This window comes from Nesoenas mayeri (assembly GCF_963082525.1).
Source record: "Nesoenas mayeri genome assembly, chromosome: 6".
NCBI lineage: Eukaryota > Metazoa > Chordata > Aves > Columbiformes > Columbidae > Nesoenas > Nesoenas mayeri.
In genome coordinates this window covers 7,886,800-7,905,063 of record NC_137545.1, presented here as the reverse complement: position 1 = coordinate 7,905,063, position 18,264 = coordinate 7,886,800, and the positions used below count along the sequence as shown (strand labels likewise).

Sequence of the window (18,264 nt, the reverse complement as noted above, 5' to 3'; positions counted from 1 at the left end):
TCTTGAAGAGAAATGAAGCTAAATACTTTTCAAACTTCCTTCACTGTCTTGCTTTCCACTGAGAACATGTCCAAACTTTCCTTGGTGAACACCTCCAAAACTCGGGTATACTGGATTAAAGATTACCTAAAGAGGATATTACTTTCTTCTGTTTTCATACTAAAAAATTATTAGAGATTTTGCTAAACTTTTATGAATATTAGGCCAACAATCGCTAGAGTAGACTGGCATATGCATGTGAAATGACACAAGTGTGTAACAGCAGGGAGGAGGGAATGCTGCATGTCCCAGCACATACTAAATTCCCGCTCAAAAAATGCTTTGTATTTTTTGGTAGGTTTACCAAACAAAAATCACTATTCACATCATATTTGCAAGTTCCGGTTTGTGGAGTAAACAGAAGCCAATGTTTTAAAGGAATAAAGTTTAAATAAGGAAAAACTCTAATTACTTGCTATTTTAAGGTATGAATAGGGTATATTTAGAAAGGATGAAGCACATACTAAGAACATGCACCTGGATAATAAGATGGCAAGACGACTAATTCCTTGTAAGCAGCATTTGTAAATAAATGTTAGTCTGTTAGTTGCTGTTTCCTCCATAGCTTTTCTGTTCTGGTATTTCTTAAACTCAGAACTTGTCCTTATTGTAAACCTGGAGGTCAGATTTTTCACTCTCCTAAGAAAAAATAACCTTGCAATTTAAGCATTTGACTTGATTGTGCTGTACCAGTGTTAACGTTTACTGAAAGCTAAGACATCAGTGAGGATATTCAAGTTTGGTTTCCACATTGTTAAACCATCTGCTGGTTTTACATCACATACATCTAACCAACTGCACTAATAGCTTTTGCATTTAAATCCTGAATTAAAAGCAAGACCACCAGCAAAGAAAATGAGCATGTTTGGGTAGTACTTACCCTCTATCAACCTAAAAGCTATTGCAACTTTTTGTTCGCATTCTTTCTAAGAACAAGTTAACTTTTCTGCTGCCTTCTCTGTGTGATCCTCCACTAGTTTCTATACATCTGCTGCTTTTTAGGAACAAGATGCCACATTAGTTGTACTGCAATATACCATGTGCTGTGGCACAAGGCAGACAGATTCTTATAAAGTAAATTACAGCCCTAACTTATGAGCAACAACATATTGGAATGTTGCATCTGCCAGTAAATCCATCAAGTTCCTTTATATCACAGCATTTACACTGCAAACATACTAAGACTTCATCCTAGAAAGAATTCAGGACCTAATCCTATGAACTGCCAACAACCATACTGAAAGGAGAGCTGAACTTTTTAATCTCAAGTGAGGCACTAAAGCAATGAACTATAGATAAAAGCTTTATTTTTTTTTCAAGGGAAAGCAGGTGAACTTAAAAAATAATTTAGTCCAGTGAGTATTTTTTTCTCTAAGTATCAGGAATAGTTTACTCCTTACTGAAAGGGCTACACAAATAGTCCTTTAAAAGATGTTAATTTGAAGCCGGCAAAAAGGGTGGAAATGCCCTTTGCTTTGTTTCACACTGATCACATTTGTAACTGCTTGTTGCCATTATACTGTGACTAGTATGGGTACAGGTGATCAATAAAACAGGAACAACAGCTCTCAGAGCAACAGAAACTCTCTTCTTCAGAAGCGGGTTGTGGAGGATGCTGACACTGAGTGACTGCTGCAAAAATCCTTCTAGTTACGTTCCCTGGCTGTTGATTTTCATGCTCCAACATCAGAGGCTGTAGCTGGGTATCTGTAGCAATACAGTTTGTTGTCTGCGCCTCCACTCAGTAGCAACTGAGGAGAGAGAAGAGAACTGTGATTAATATCAGAACTAAGCTAAATACCTACACAAAAGTGGGGGACTCTGATTTTCTTTCTTTTCTTTGAAGACATGAAAAGAAGTAATGAATAACGAACTGTTAATGCCTGACTATAACCCAGAATCTAAGGGCAGGAGCAATCTTGTCTCTTACCCGCCTCCTAAAATTAGAAGCAAAGTTTTTGCAGGAAAACTTCTAAAGCTTCTCTTGCCTTTTACTGAGGAGCCACAGTGAGAATCTTGAACATTAAGAAAATGGGGTTTTTTTTCCCATTTTATACATGTGTACCACTGCAGTAGCCAAACAGCTTGCTAGAGAGGATTATACAGTTCCTCCCTTGTACATGCAGGGCCAAACTCCAGCTGTCGGTTCTTGCTGCTGCTTTCGTCTCCATGGCAGCAAATGGTACCTTGGAACACCTTTCTCAGTGCGCTGTGCTGATGGTCTCATGTCTCTCCTTGTTTAGAATATCAGGGTAATGCCAACTGAAAGCTACTGAGCTTAATCCTCCCCCTTTGCACAGCAGCACAGGGAAGTGCCGCAGTGCGTATGACAGTAACACCCAGTTATCAACCCACTACCAGCCCCAGCACAACTAAAACTTCCCATTCTCTTCTGTCTTTAAGCATTAAGGCAAAAATAGTCTGTGGCTGCTTTTAGCCCTCTTCCTAAGCGACATGTGCATTAATTCAGTAACTTGCTCTTCAGATGCTTACCCCTGTGTCTGTCCAGTCCACGCACAAAACCTTGTCTTCGTGAGCAGCCAGGTCGTACAGAGGAGCTTTGCAGCTGGTAAGACACAGGTATTTACAGTCACACATTTGAAGTTACATCAAGCAGTTATAAATGCTTTCAGAGAGTACAAATATCTATCATCTGTGATGATTTCTCTACTTTCTCTGGACCTCCTAAGGCAAGTGCTAGCGTCTCCTACATCCCCAAAGAGAAAAGCAGCAACATTTTTCACCTGGCTGCAAACTACCTTGAGGCTAAAATTTAATCAATCTGCTTGTTAGGAACAGTTTACTATATAGTTTCCGTCTTCCATGTGTGATGCTGCTTGACTGTGTGTGTTTACCAGAAAAGCCATTTGCGTCTTCTGAATGAAAACCACTGCATTGCTTGGAAATTCATAATGACAGGTCTGAAAAGAGTATCCAGTGAAACTTCACTGTTAGCTTCATTCCTTAGCATGTCTTTTGTTCTTTAAAACTGTGGAATGGTTAGCAGACCTTCTGCTGTTCCTAATCCCAGTAGCAATGTTCTGGTTGCTGCCCTCTGCCTGTCCATCAGTGCTGCTGTTAATGCCAGGTGAGTCCCATTTTGGAACACCCTACAGCTCCCTCAGCTGCTAAGCCACAGGTCCTCTAGCAGACTACAAGTATTTTTCTCCCTTTTTGTTATATGCTTGATTCCTAAAACCTACAGGATTTTCACAAATGCCACAGGAGTTTCTGCTTTTACTATTTCATTCGGTTAGCTAACCCTGTTTACATGCGTTTGAACAGCAAAGAAACAGTCTTTATTTTACCTCCTTGTGTCCCAGAGCTTCACAATGTTGTCCAGAGAACCAGAGAGGAGCTGATACTCATGGGTAGGTGACCATTTCACAGATGTCACCCAGCCCGTGTGAGATGTCAGAGACAGGAGAACCAAGGAGCCGTCTGCACAGAAAAAGAGGAAAAAAAGACATCAGCAGATGCCAAGTGAAACCAGTACTTTTGAGATGGGTACAAAGTCTGAGAAAAGCAGTCAGTAACATATTTGTGTTCCAAGTGTTTCTTCCACCACTAATTTCAACTTCAAAAATCAAAGTGAACATTGAAGAAAACAAACAAAAGTATACGCCACACAAGTTCGGGGTGAGGAGGAACCAAACCAAAGAAACCCAAAACTTGAAAATGTATTTCCTTCCCACTATATTCTTTTTCCAAAGATTTTTTTAAAAAGGCAAACAAAAAATTGCTTTTATTATTAACATATAAGAATACTGGTAAACTCTGAATTAGATTTATAGAAGGTAAACAAATAACGCATGTCTAAGAAATAAATCTGGTAGGCTCAGTCATAAATTATCCAAAATCCTGTCAGACATGGCATCCCACTATATTGTAACAAAGCGACTACTATTTCACTGTAATGATGGTCTGACCAAATTAGGTGTGAACTTTACCATAAAAAAAAAAGTTCAGGCCTGTAACTGCACAGTTGAACTTTCATTAGTAATAAAAAAAAGGAAAATTTAAGATGAGTTAGTTTTCTAAATTATCAGGTGAGAAATCAAATGAAATCTTGCAGCAGATTATGGAAAACAGTCATGTTTGTATATAACAAAAGCCTTCAAATGGCTCATTTCAAGCAAAGGGACCGGAAAACACTTTGTGAAATGTCTCCCAACAAGCAGAAGTTCTGATTTTGAGAAAGTGACTTTGAGAACATGAATGATTTTGCTCACCTTTGCTGCGAGGATCCCACAGTCTAATATGTCTATCGGTGCTCCCAGACGCAAGGCGTCGACACAGCGGTGAGTAGGACACGGAATTAAACACTTTGTTCCCTGTCTATCAGAAAACAAAATAGTAACTCTAAGAGAGGAGCTACCATTTTGCACCACTTTTTTCTTGGAGCTGGACTTCAGCTGAACCTACAGACAAAGTATAATGATCTCACCAGAGTTGATTTGAGATCTCCAGTCTCGGCGTCCCAGAGTTTAATGGTGTGGTCCCACGATGCGCTGCAGATTTCTTCAGCATCTGACCACAGCACAGAGGAGACGGCTTCTGTGTGGCCAGAGAGGGTGGCCAGGGGGGTCTAGAATTTAAAGGTGAGAGACTAGATCGAATATTGTCAAAAAAATCTGTTCTTTCAACAAATAAAAAAGTGTCTGATTAGCCCGAGACATAGGTTTTCATATAGTCACTTTTAACAAAGAGAAGTTATTTTGTGTGGCCACAGTTCCAAAGTAAAATCCTGGACAAATCATCTTACCCTTGTTAGTCCCAACTGTTCAGTTTTCTGCTTCTTCCGTGGTCTGTTAGCTTCTTCTTCCATTTCATCCTCTTCGTCTGTAGGTACTGTGACAGAGGACACTCAGACTTGATCTATAGGTTTTTGAACTGCACTTCCATATAGATAATGAAGCAAACCCCCATATTTACAGTACCTAAGTTGTCTATGATGCGTGAATATTTTAACCTTATGCCTCTGATCAGATCAGTATTATCTCCATTTTGAGCAAGAGGAAAATGAACACAAATTAAGTTATATTTTCCATGTCATTGCAGTTTTAAAATGAAGTCCCAATGAATTTTTAAGACCATCCTTACTCATGGAAACTTCCAACAGTAATGTGATAAACACAATCTTTCTCTTAAATACAATAGCTACATCTATACTCCCAATATGAAAGAATATGACTTGGAACAGTGAAAGAAAGCATTTAGATCAAATGGGATTACACTACATTTCTAGAACAGACCCAGTCATCTTACTGTCCTCCATGTTATGGTGTCACTAATAGAACAGGAAAATAACCCACAAACTTTTGATTTGTAAGAAGTCTACACTCAAACCTGCAAATGTATATAAATCCATTAAAAATAAATGAAAGAGATAAAATACTGTGTTCTGAATAAATATCAGCACACAATTGATAGCCGTATCGGAAATTGTGTTACCAAGCAAAACAATAACTTAATATAGTGATGTACAGCATTACAAAGCTTACAAAAAAAGAAGTTCTAGCTTTTAATGTTACAGACTCAAATTTTCTTAAAGAAAAATGTATTCAAATATCCGTTGTTGTAAGTACAGGGTTTAAGAAGCTAAGAATCTGTGCTTATGCTTATCTTACCTGCAGACCAGATCTTTAACATCTTATCCCAGGATCCACTGCAGAACTGTATGAACAGAAACATTTTGTTAAAAGTTGATCCAGATAGACCTTGTAAGCCACACTAAATACACCTCCTGCTCGAGAAATTGACCAGTGGGCCAGAACACGTGAAGAACAGTGCTGGGCTCACACAGTATGTTTGGGATTGGAAGGGACCTCAGAAGATCATCTAGTCCAATCCCCACCCCAAAAAAAATCAACTTGACTCACAGAAGTCAAGAGCAGCAGTCTAAGGGCTTGTGCTGTCTAAAGTCACCTTCAGCTTTTTGTGATATTAGAGGTTAGGTGCATCACTTTGAAAAGGTGGCCTGGTGTTGATGCAGCACTCCTAATCCTCAATAACCACCATTCACAAGACTGGAAACTTATCAGTGCGTCAGTCATAGTAACATGATGACTACTACCTAACCAGGGACAAAAAGAGGATTTTTGAGGTATGTGTGAGCCAGTGCAGGCAGGTCACAAGAACAACCCAAGGCCACAAATGCAAAGAGCACATTCATTTTTGTGTGATATATGTTTTTCCACACCCCAGCTGCAAGCCACTCAAGTGTGTATAAAATTCTCCTCCTTGCCGCTCTTGCGCTGTTCCCACACAGGCTGCTAACATCCCAAAAGACAAAGGTTCCTTTCCAGGAGTTGCTCACTTTGGTTCTCGTGCAATCCACAGCTATGGAGTCGACACTCCCCGCGTGTCCCCTGCAGCAGTGAAGGGCTTTCACTTTGTTTTTCTCCACGTTCCACTCCCATAGCAGAACCGTTTGGTCCATAGAAGCACTGAGCAACAGGCATGATAAACTATCTGAGGGAAAAAAGAACCAGGCATGCTTGCACCAAACTCAGCTTTCCAAAGTCTTTTTAGTCTATATGTAATTGTTCTAGTCAAAGAAGAAAGATACAAATAGATAGTCGTGCATATCTCAGTTTACATCATGTTATCCTGCAAGTACAGTTCATATAAATATATGTACCAATATTTGCTAAAAGACTGCAAGGTGGATAGACAATGTACATGTTAAACTAACTATACTCATTAAAGGACTGGTTTATTCACACCACGACTGCCTAGCACCACTGTCAGAGATCAATATTCTTGTAGCATTTAGATAATTAAATATTCATGGTTGAGGAATTATGACATTTCTCCCCCAATAAATCAAACTATTACTACTCCCCTAATACAGTTACTGACCTTTCTTCACCCACGCCACATCCTTCACTACTTCTGTATGCCCAGCTATTGTCATGATGGATCTTCCTTCCAAAGACCAGATTCGAGCAGTCTGATCATAGCAGCCAGTTAATATCCTACAGGGTACACAGTTTGAAACATGATTGTCTTTAAAATCAACAAGACTTTCAAGAAAAGAAGCCTCAACCAGAAACTTGGAAAAACATGAGCACAGTAACTGGTTGGCTGAAACGAATTCAGAATATAGGTACTTGTGTGTTTTAAAATAAAAACTTTGGAAAAATTAAAAGAAAATCTTTCTGTTACAGAGCAAATCTTCAGGAAAACCTGCAACTGCAAAGCAAGGAGTACAGGCCAAAAAGAAACACAGTGAGAGTGCTGCACATTCTGGGAGGTGACACTTAAGATCGCTTACGTAATTTAAAAGATAATTTATTGTTCATAGTAGAGGACCTTCATACTAAAGGACCTTAAAGCATTTTCAAACCATTACTTTGCCTTGTTGATTGGAAAATGTATGTGAAAATGCAGTAGTAAAGGACAATTAAGGTTAGTTGTGTTTTTTGTTTAAAGAAAAGCTCTCCATAAAGGTTGACTATTATATTTGTTGCTAATGAATGTCACATTTGAAGTCAAGCATTTAAGCTAAAAAGGGAAATCAGGAAATCTTGCTGTCCTTTAAGAGAAAGGTGTTATCCACTATCAGTATCTCGTGTTCAGTGACTCGAGCTGTTCTCTACTTGTGTCAAAGTCACTGGCAGCACAGAATACAGGTGTTAAACCTGAACTGCTGACAAAAGCAACTACCTGACTGACTTGACAGGTTAACAAAATAAAACAAAAACAGAGCAAAGAGGAGGAAAAATTATTAAACAGGCAGAACACCACTCCAGTGGACACCATGGAGTCCTCTGCACACAACAGGAATAAGCAGGATGAAACTTTAACTTGGTTTACCATTCCTCGGTGCCTTGAACAGAGCTGATCCAGTCATCATGGAAGATGCATTCCTCCGGCTGAGGGGCCATGTATTTCTCCACATACTCTATTTCCACCACTTCTTCCTGAGGTCACAGACAAGATACCTATTTAGTGGGGTTTTATTTTTTTATTTTTTTAATCAATAACAGTAATATTTAACTGTAGTGTGTTCCAAATATACAAGTTTATTGGGCAAAGATCTTACTATCCAAGTCCTTTGCCACATTAGTGGGACTAAAGTGTTTAGAAAAAAGTGTCTGAATTATAATACATTGCTTTTCATATTTTATCAAATTACTACGAATAGCAGACTGCAAAAGCAAATAATTTTGCTCTTCTCAGGTTTCTCTTCTTCAGTATTTATCCACACAAAACTAGTACCTACAATACTTCACAACATTTTCTAGAGGTAATACTAACCTACCTATTGCCCCCTAATGTAACTAATACAATAGAAGACAAAAATATATTAATGATTAATTGAATAAGACAAGAATTTCCCCTCTAAACTGCATACAGACATTGGATAATGATGTTCCTTGCACTGCTCAGTCCCGTAATGACTCTGCAGTTCGGAATGGATTTAAACATACAGCAAATTCTCCTGGTAAAGTCAGAAAATAAATAAAACCGAGCAAGGAAATCTACCCGGTCAGGATGACAGTGTAATACATAAATCAGATTGAAGTAAGTTGGCTAAGGCTGTATAACTGGCCAAGATGAGTATGACTTACTGTGGAGATATTTTCCATTTCCATGTGTGTGACCAGCGGCACACGCAAGAACTGGCCATTGATAAGGAAGTCGAATTCCACATACTTGTGATCCGCTGAAACAAATTAAGAAAAATCCACGTTCAGGTGTCACTGTTTATTTGATAGCATCAAGAACAGCACCATTCTGTGGCTGGTTCAGGAGAATGGAGCAAACAAGAGGTTAAAAAAGACAAAAACCAAAACAATGACAAAACCAAACCAAAACAAAACCCACAACAATAAAACAGTTGATTTCTTCTCCCAGTTTTAAGTGGGCAGCCCATGAATTCCATGGGATTCTGTGAGTTAAGAGGAAGGAAAATGTGCTCTTGGGGTTCAAAGAGTTAAATTTGCCTCTTATTAACACATTATTTCCTAATTCCTTTTTTTCTGTAGCTACATCTAATCAAACCGCTGTGGTGCTTCATGACTGTTCTGTGTGGAGCCTGCCACTGCTCGCCCACATCTGTGTCATCACTAGCTAGTGCCATGTATCTGAGGCAACAGTAGGAAAACCTTAAGAATTTTTGGTTCCTATTCCTCATTCTGTAATGGCAGAGTTGACAAAGGCCCCACATTTTGACAAGAGCACTGTGCACTGGTCTTCTGTACCAGGTTGTTTGCAATTTCATGGGTTAAAAGCAACTTGCAGAAGTCTCAGCAGGTTAAGATACAACTGGTCTGGCTTCTTACAGAAAAAGGGATTTTTCAACAATGTTGCCCAGGTGTCTTTCCTCCCAAAAAATCTTTCAAGTCAGTCAGACCGATTTCAGCTAGCATCAGCAGAATGGTTGAGCTCTTCTCAAAGGTTTCATAGAAACCAAACCTTTGGTTTCATTGGTTCTTTTGCCAGGTTTTGGGGAACATTTCCATTCCCATCTGTTGGGGCAACCTGGTCTGTGGCGCTGGGCACAGACTAATGCAGCATGTGGGGTGTTTCTCTGGGGCCACCCACCAGCACTGCTACCTGCTGAGCTTCAGATCAAGTTCAAAGAGCCCCTCAGTCTGGACAGCCCTGAGAACAGGAGCTGAGGGGAGACCTTATCGCTGTCCACAACTGCCTGAAAGGAGCTTGGAGCATGGAGGGGGTTGGTCTCTTCTCCCAAGTAGCAAGTGATGGGACAAGAGGAAATGGCTCCAAGTTGTGCCAGGGGAGGTTTAGATTGGATATCAGAAAAAATTCTTCAGGGAAACGGTTGTCGGGCATTGGAACAGGCTGCCCAGGGCAGTGGTGGAGTCACCATCCCTGGAGGGGTTTAAAAGGCATTTAGATGAGGTTCTTAGGCACATGGTCTAGTGCCAGAGTTGGGTCATGGTTGGACTCTATGATCCTGCGGGTCTCTTCCAACCGAAGTGATTCAATGACTCTATAACAACCAGACTGGAACAGGAGGGCAGGACCCACTCAGGCTGCAGCCTGACCTCCCTGCAGGGCCTGCAGGTTACCTGAGCACTGCTTCTGACTGTGACAGCCCGTGTCCCAGGCAGGGCCTGCCCCGAGCCGTCCCACTGGCCTCACCTGGTCCCATTCAGCCCAGCCCACTGAGAGCGTGGGGCTGTTCATGGCAGCAGCTGGTGTCCCGGCCTGGGGCATGTGCTCAGAAACGAGGGTGAAGTGGAACTTATCACAGAATCACGGAATGTCAGGGATTGGAAGGGACCTGGAAAGCTCATCCAGTGCAATCCCCCCATGGAGCAGGAACACCCAGATGAGGTTACACAGGAAGGTGTCCAGGCGGGTTGGAATGTCTGCACAGAAGGAGACTCCACAACCCCCCTGGGCAGCCTGGGCCAGGCTCTGCCACCCTCACCAGGAAGAATTTTCTTCTCATATTTAAGTGCAACCTCCTGTGTTCCAGTTTGTATCCATTGTCCCTTGTCCTATCATTGGTTGTCACCGAGAAGAGCCTGGCTCCATCCTCCTGACACTCACCCTTTACATACTGATAACCATGAATGAGGTCACCCCTCAGTGTCCTCTTGTCCAGCTCCAGAGCCCCAGCTCCCTCAGCCTTTCCTCACACGGGAGATGCTCCACTCCCTTCAGCATCTTTGTTGCCCTGCGCTGGACTCTCTCCAGCAGTTCCCTGTCCTGCTGGAACTGAGGGGCCACAACTGGACACAAGATTCCAGGTGTGGTCTCCTCAGGGCAGAGCAGAGGGCAGAGCGGCTCCGGAGGAAAGGCAGAGCCTGCCCGGGGCTGCTCTGGGCTCCCGCTGGGCAGAAGCGCCCGCCCGCCCCGGCACTCACCGTTCCCGGCCGCCAGCAGCTTGTTGATGAGCTGGCTGAGATCGGCGGTCTCGGAGGCCGCGGGCACCGAGAAGGGCACATCCTCCACGGCGTACCTGCGGGCACACAAGGCACCGTCACCGCCCCTGCGGCACCCCACCTCAGCCCTGCCCTCCCCGCGGCCCGGCCGGGCGCCCCTCACCTGGGGTTCTCGGTGCGGAACCGCGCCGTGAGCTGCGCCATGATGCCGCCGCGTGGCCGCCGCGTTGCCCTGGAGACCACAACTCCCAGCATGCCGCGCGAGAGGCGGGCTCCTTCCCGGCGGCCCCCGCGCGCGCGCCCACCCCCTCCCTCCCTCGCGGCCGAAGCACGAAGCGCGTGCGCAGAGGGGCGGTGAGAATGGCGGCGCGGGCGGGACCCGGGCCGAGGTGCGGGAAAGTCCGGCTGCCGCCGCTCGCGTGTCCCGCACCCTGCGTCCCACACCCCCGCCCCGGGGCTGTGCTGCGGAGGCGCGTTAGCGGTGCGGGAGGGCCGAGGGGGGCGGGGCAGGGGTGAGGTGAGGTGACCCCGTTCCCCTCAGGGCTGGGGAAGCGGGGCAGGGGGCGAGGTGTCCCCATTCCCCTCGGGGCAGAGGGCGATGTGAGGTCAGGTGACCCCGTTCGCCTCAGGGCTGGGGAAGCGGGGCAGGGGGTGAGGTGACCCCGTTCCCTCAGGGCTGGGGAAGCGGGGCAGGGGGTGAGGTGACCCCATTCCCTCAGGGCTGGGGAAGCGGGGCAGGGGGTGAGGTGACCCCGTTCCCTCAGGGCTGGGGAAGCGGGGCAGGGGGTGAGGTGACCCCATTCCCTCAGGGCTGGGGAAGCGGGGCAGGGGGTGAGGTGTCCCCATTCCCCTCGGGGCAGAGGGCGATGTGAGGTCAGGTGACCCCGTTCGCCTCAGGGCTGGGGAAGCGGGGCAGGGGGTGAGGTGACCCCGTTCCCTCAGGGCTGGGGAAGCGGGGCAGGGGGTGAGGTGACCCCATTCCCTCAGGGCTGGGGAAGCGGGGCAGGGGGTGAGGTGACCCCGTTCCCTCAGGGCTGGGGAAGCGGGGCAGGGGGTGAGGTGACCCCATTCCCTCAGGGCTGGGGAAGCGGGGCAGGGGGTGAGGTGTCCCCATTCCCCTCGGGGCAGAGGGCGATGTGAGGTCAGGTGACCCCGTTCGCCTCAGGGCTGGGGAAGCGGGGCAGGGGGTGAGGTGACCCCGTTCCCTCAGGGCTGGGGAAGCGGGGCAGGGGGTGAGGTGACCCTGTTCCCCTCAGGGCTGGGGAAGCGGGGAAGGAGGTGAGGTGACCCTGTTCCCCTCAGGGCTGGGGAAGCGGGGCAGGGGGCGAGGCGACCCCGTTCCCCTCAGGGCTGGGGGAGCGGGGCAGGAGGTGAGGTGTCCTCGTTCCCCTCGGGGCAGGGGGCGAGGTGAGGTGACGCCGTTCCCCTCAGCGCGAGGGGCGCTTTCCGAGGTTCTGTGGCCGGGGGTGTCCCCGGTCCCGGGCGGGGCGCGCGCTGGGGACGGGGCCTCGGCGTGACCCGGCCTGTGACTCTTTGCGTGTAAAGTGACACGTATAAACAAACTTCTTAGTAGGAGTGATAAACCCGACACGTAGTGGGCTCCAAAAGGCTCTGTAGGTGAATTTGCTTTTTTGGGAGAAGGCTTCTTGTGCGAGTACCTGCTGTGTGTTTGGGGTTTGTTTTTTTTTTATATTATTTTATTTTTCCCCGCCTTTTTGACAGTTGTGCCCCCTCGGGGAGCAGCTGAGCTTTCCCTGTGTGGTAACTGTGGCTGGAGCGACTTGTTGGAGTGCGCAGGTGTCATGTCTTGATGTTTTGTGGGACCCTGGAATCTCATCTATTTCTGAAGTGTACTTAAAAGATCTGGTGTCGTTGGTTAACGTAATTGGTACAGATACGTTTTGCAGATACTTGTGTTAACTACATAAAAGCAACTTGAGAAACCTTTTAAGTAGGAGTTCTGTGATCTGTACATTTTTCACTGTCTTCTGTGACAGAGATAAGCTAAGTCTCAAGCCTGGTACAAGTTAATATAAAGCTAATTGTCTCTCTTTTAGTTGAGGGCATCACTATGCCTAGATTTTCTCCCTGTTATGTTTTACTGTAATTTTTGCCCTTCATAATGGTGGTGGAGAAATGTCATTGGGGTTGCTTTTTCAGAGAGAATGTTTAATTGTTGTAAGCTGTGCATAGAAAATCTTTTTATAAAACCTCTGAAACATTTCACAGAAAACCCCAAAAAGATTGTTGGTAAGGCATTTGACTGTAGGTGTTTCCTGTCATGAAGTATAAATTAATACCAGTATGGGGAATTTTGCTATCAGAAATGCTGAAAATGAACTTGCACATTCAAACTTTGTTTTTCCCTTTTAAATTTTTTTTTTAATGGATATGCATCAGAGACTTGAAGCTTGAAAAACATATGACAATTCCCTCCTGACAGAGTAATCCAAAATAGATTGTGCTCTTTATCAAAGCAGACTTATCCATCTGGGTTTCTTCTTATGACTAAAATCTTGTACTGTTAACTCAGTGTTAAAATAAGTAGCTCTGGGGTTTTAAAAGGCAGTACCTCCCTCTGGGATGTGGCTGCATGTTGCCTTCCCAAGGAGTCCTCATAATGGATGGAAGGCAGGAGCAAGCTTTCATAGGAACCCTCAAATTTATGTCGGTCTAGAACTGTGTGTTTTTAAGGACCACTGCTTGTAGTTGGTAGGTATAAGTATTACAAGAGAATAAAGAGTCGGAGGCAAGAAAATAGACATTTAATATCTTAAGGCAGGGCAGAGATGTGAGTGGTCAATAATAGAATTTTAAAGTAATGTTAGCTTGACTTTTCTGTTTGTGTCTTTAGAAGTTTATATATGAAGAATCAGTGTAAGGGCTTCTAGATTAGAGGGTGGATGGACTGCAGCTGTTAGGAGAAAGTGTCACCTCGGGGTGGGCGCTGAAATCCTGTTCCTGTTGGGAGTGCCTGATGATGTACAAGCTGTGTCTGCAGATGACAGGCTGTGAGAACCCAGCCTATGCAACAGGTGCCCCAGGCTTGACGGCCGTGTTATCCTGGGAGTTCTTGATCGCTAAATAAACAGAGATCGGACTGCCTTGTGTGTTTTGCTGGATGATCTTGAACTACCAGTGCATTTTGTCTTTGTAACTGAACTGCCGATGGTAACTTGTAGGCTGGATTGCAGTGCATGGTGTTTGCTCTCTTGAAGATCCTGCATAAAATGCTCATGGTGGTTATCGTGTTTGCCCATGCCAGTTTCTGTGGCTGCTTGCTCTCTATGTAGAGTTGAACCAAGGACAGCAATAGCTGTAGATTTCCCTTTATTTTGGGCCAAGTGCTTCCCAGATGGAAGGAGGGTGAAGGAAGCAGTCCCATGGTGTTAAAATGCACCAACCCTTTATCTGGAAACAGCCTTGGAGTGGTGGATGTCATGGAGAGCAGCCTGTGGAGCTGCATTAAAGCTAAAGCTGAGGCACAGAGAGCCGAGGATACAGCTGTTGATCTTGTTTTACACTAACATGAAACTCCAACATTGCTACTTCAACCTGTTGTTAAACGTGGAATACGGTAGTTACTTTGGAAATTTTTGTGGCACTTATGCAAAGTGTTTATGAAAATAAGGAATACTTGCATGTTATTAACTAATTCATGACAAAATATCCATCCATATATGTATGGTTGTAAGAGTTAGCAACATTTATACAACTATAAAATTTATTAACTATGTATATACTTATACCTATCTGTAAAAGTATGTTTCTTTAAGACAAAAAAATTGTTTGGGGTTGTACAGCACTTAAGGTAATGAAACCTGGATGGGGTGATGTGTATGCCAATGGTTTGCCTGGATTAGAGCAGTGATAAGACAAAGTCACAGGGCAAAAACATGCTAAAGATCTTTTTTTAAACACAAAGATAAAACTTCAGATGTTTCTGGGCTGCTCATAAGAGGAAGCTGGATAGATATCACTGTGTATTTACCCTGCTGTTGTCGTTTTTCCCGTCTTCCTAATAACCAGTGTTAGATACAGGATATTGGGATACTTGGCCCTTTGGTCTGTCCTGATACAGCTGTCATCCTTATGTTCTGTAGCCAAGTTCTAACACACACAGGCTGTGTGCCATCAGTATCCCTGGAACAAACTGCTTCAGTTTATCTCAAATAATTAAATGTGCTGCTTGGGCAAAACTGACATATCTTCTTTACATCTTCTAACTGAGGGGAAATGGTTGAGTGATGATGAAATCTAGTTTTGTGTCTTTTGTTTCCTTTGCTGCTAATATGCTTTAGACATTTTAACTAAAACATCTCATAAAGCTATAAAATATTTGGTAAATGTGAGGTAACTTCATTTGCAATTTGATTTAGAGTGTCATCACTTGAAAATTGAATGGAAAAATAGATCTACTTTAGATTAAAGTATTTAGTATATTGAGCATATGAGCAGCTTAACTTCACAATGTTGTTTGTATCAGCAGGATGCTTTATTCAGCTTCAAAAGCCAAGGAGATGTGGATTTACTTTGCCTGTGGTCCTTTATATCTTTGCAAAGCAAAATCAGTTTGTGCTTCCAAGGTTGTACAATTCTTTTCCAGTGACTCTCTAGCCTTTTACGTTCTCTTTATTAAAGCTGTAAATGGTTGAAATAACACAACCAAGAAGGTCCATTTCAAGGAATTTACTGTGTGGTGTGGTGGATAAAACTGGTAGGAGCCTCGTGCTAATATGATGTTGCCTGTTTTTAAAATAGATAGTGAGGGAGGGAAAGCCGGAACACCTTTCCCCCTCTCTCACCCCAAACTGAAGGAATTAAGTTTTCTTCTATACAGTTTGGCATAGTGTGTGTGTAGTCTAGTATATATGTACTTGAGTAACATGGGGCCAAGTTAATTTGTCATTTTGTCTCGTTGCTTATGACTATGTGGGAAATGGTCGCTGCTTGAAGGGGTGAAGTGTCTTGGTGAAACCTTGTCCTGTGGATGTGGCAGCTCACTGTCCAGTATTAGCTGTTTGCTTGTAGGTTTACAGTGGGCAGCTGGGCTCCTTGAAGTGCTTTACTTTGGGATAGGAGGTAAACTTCCAAAGCGCAGGGAGCTCTGCCTTTGTGTTTTGTCGCATGATTCATACCAAATTTTGCTTTGGATATGTGACATTTTTCCTGCCCAAGCTGTAGGCTAACAGTAGTAATTGCATTTAATGTATGTTGTTTTATAACCCTTTAAAACAAATGCAGTTTACTTCAAGATGGTTGCATGACAGAGTAGAGTAACAGAAATTCTGTCTGTTGATTATGACAGTAGATTACTACTAATTTTGTAAAGCAGTGCTGGCATATCTTTAAATACCAGTGTTCTCTAGATGTGTATGGTTGTTTGTTGAGTGCTTGTGGACGTATTTAGGTAAAAATCATGAGTGTGTATGTGTGTTTTGTATCTGTGTGTGCAATGAGAAGTCAACCAAATTGTCTTGTACAAGAGGCTAAACTGCTGGAGCAACACACTGAAATTTTTCTGTAGTGGGTATTAAAGTGATAAAGCAGCAAGGATTTCTGGAGGGCTTTGCTGTTAGCTTGCAATGGCATTAGAACTTGTAAGGTTGAATTTGCAAGGCTGAAAAAAAACCCCAACCTGCAGCAATGTCTTGCTTGAGGCTAAAGTATGGAAGGCTGAAATAAACTTTTGTAATTTTTTCAGGTCGTCTTGTAATGGAAAAAAATGGAGCTGACCATGACATTGCTATGGAAGTACCTAATGATTTGTTCATAGACAACTGTGATAGTACAGAAAAGTCAGAAACAGATTTTCAGGTTTCTCAGGTGAGGTATGAATGTCTTGTCTTTGTAAATGCTTTCTCATGTCCTCTCTGATGAATTTACAGCATGGTGTTTCATCAGTGTGTTTTTCGTTGCATTTATAGTGATACATCATGTCTCTTAAAAAAGTACAAAAGTTCCTTCCATTGGATTCTTGTGCCATTCACTTTTGAACTGATTAATACCCAAATGTTGTATGTGGTGACAGCATTCAGCAGTTATATTAGCAGATCCTGTTATAGTGCTGAAGAAATATATGTTATATTATATTACCAATGTCTTAATAAAATAATACTTGATGATGTGCCTTGGAGTAGGAGGGGTTCAGAACACTTGAAAATCAGCTCAAATTGCATAGTGACCAAATGTGGCAAAAAAGAATCCAGGGACACAGGACATCTGTGTATATATTGGGGAAGGGGAGTCTTTAATGTACTTATTATCAAATATTGCCAGATATTCCTAGTCAGAGATATTTCTGTGCATACATATTCTTCTGCAGATTTCTTCAGTGAACATAAAATGTTATTTAGGTAGTGATTTATTGATGTGCCCATGGTCTCTACCCAGTGTCTTTAGCACAGCTAGTGCCATTTATTTATTGCTGCTTTTCTGGTGTAGTTTACAGTAGATGGTTTCAGCACAGAATCTTTATACCTGCAGAATTTTTCAGAAGGTTGTTTGGCCCTGGTCTAACTTTAATATAAAATTTGGAAACATTTTTTCCCACTCTTTAGATTTGTAGTTTTCATTTTTTTGTAGCAGAAATTTCAGAGCTGTTTCTGTGATTGCTGCAAGAGATACAACCAATTGTATTCCTTCTTGCATTGGCCAAAAGACAGCCTGACATGATATTTTACAAAAAGACTGCCTATTTTCCGTTATTTTTACCTCTTTAATATTTGTGTTGTTAGAGTTTCAACAAGACAGATATCTGTGCTTAAACACTTAAATTTAATGAAAATGCGATGTACTGTAAGAACTTGATTCTGCAAGCTCAATGAGAATAAGCTCTGCGTACCTATTTTTTGAGACTTGCAAAATCTGATTATTGAACTTGCACTGTATAATTCTTGGACTTGAATTGATGGGTTTGTGTTCCTTGTGTTTCTTCTCTGGTAAAGAAATAAGAAAGCCTATAAAGATTTTTGTCTTTGTAGCTAAACGATTGTATCTAAAGGCCGAGTAGAATAGTATCTAGGATTTCTTTTGAAGTTAATTCAAGTTGGTGAATGTTTTACAGGTTGTGTTTCATTGTTTTGGGGTTTTTTTTTGGTTTTTTTAAGAAGTTCTCTTCAGTTTCTGTGCAGAATTGGGATGTTTTAAAGTGGTGAGTGGTTTTGGGGAACAGATTTTGGGCACAAAGTATTTTCTTTCCCCTTAGTAGAGTTTGTCCTAGTAAGTAGAAATATGGAAATGTTTTCAACATGGAGATGGAAAACAAAACCAGAACTGCTAGTGTTATCTAGTAGCCTCTTGATCAGGACAAGAGCTCCCTCCGAGAGTACGGTACAGCACAGTGGTTTTAAATGTT

The 18,264-nt window shown here is 43.1% G+C and overlaps 1 protein-coding gene across 1 annotated transcript; it reads right to left on the bottom strand.

Annotated features, from left to right (window-relative positions):
* Nucleotides 1–396: 396 nt before the first annotated feature.
* WDR12 (WD repeat domain 12) lies at nt 397–11,128 on the bottom strand. The gene is made up of 13 exons (XM_080346294.1): nt 11,071–11,128; nt 10,890–10,984; nt 8,619–8,713; nt 7,861–7,967; nt 6,904–7,019; nt 6,359–6,513; nt 5,670–5,715; nt 4,805–4,890; nt 4,487–4,627; nt 4,272–4,377; nt 3,348–3,480; nt 2,533–2,605; nt 397–1,790 (listed from the first exon to the last, which is right to left on the bottom strand). Exons 1-13 carry the CDS (start codon nt 11,109–11,111, stop codon nt 1,713–1,715), a joined length of 1,272 nt encoding a protein of 423 aa, XP_080202420.1. The 5' UTR covers nt 11,112–11,128; the 3' UTR covers nt 397–1,712.
* Nucleotides 11,129–18,264: the final 7,136 nt, after the last annotated feature.

What these genes read in the sequence shown, in the direction of transcription:
- WDR12 (XM_080346294.1), bottom strand. Translation starts at nt 11,111, where the DNA reads ATGGCGCAGCTCACGGCGCGGTTCCGCACCGAGAACCCCAG. An exon ending in TTCCGCACCGAGAACCCCAG is followed by an intron (nt 10,985 to 11,070) that starts GTGAGGGGCGCC and finishes GTGTGCCCGCAG; the next exon opens with GTACGCCGTGGAGGATGTGC. An exon ending in TGGACTGGACAGACACAGGG is followed by an intron (nt 1,791 to 2,532) that starts GTAAGCATCTGA and finishes CTCTCTCCTCAG; the next exon opens with TTGCTACTGAGTGGAGGCGC.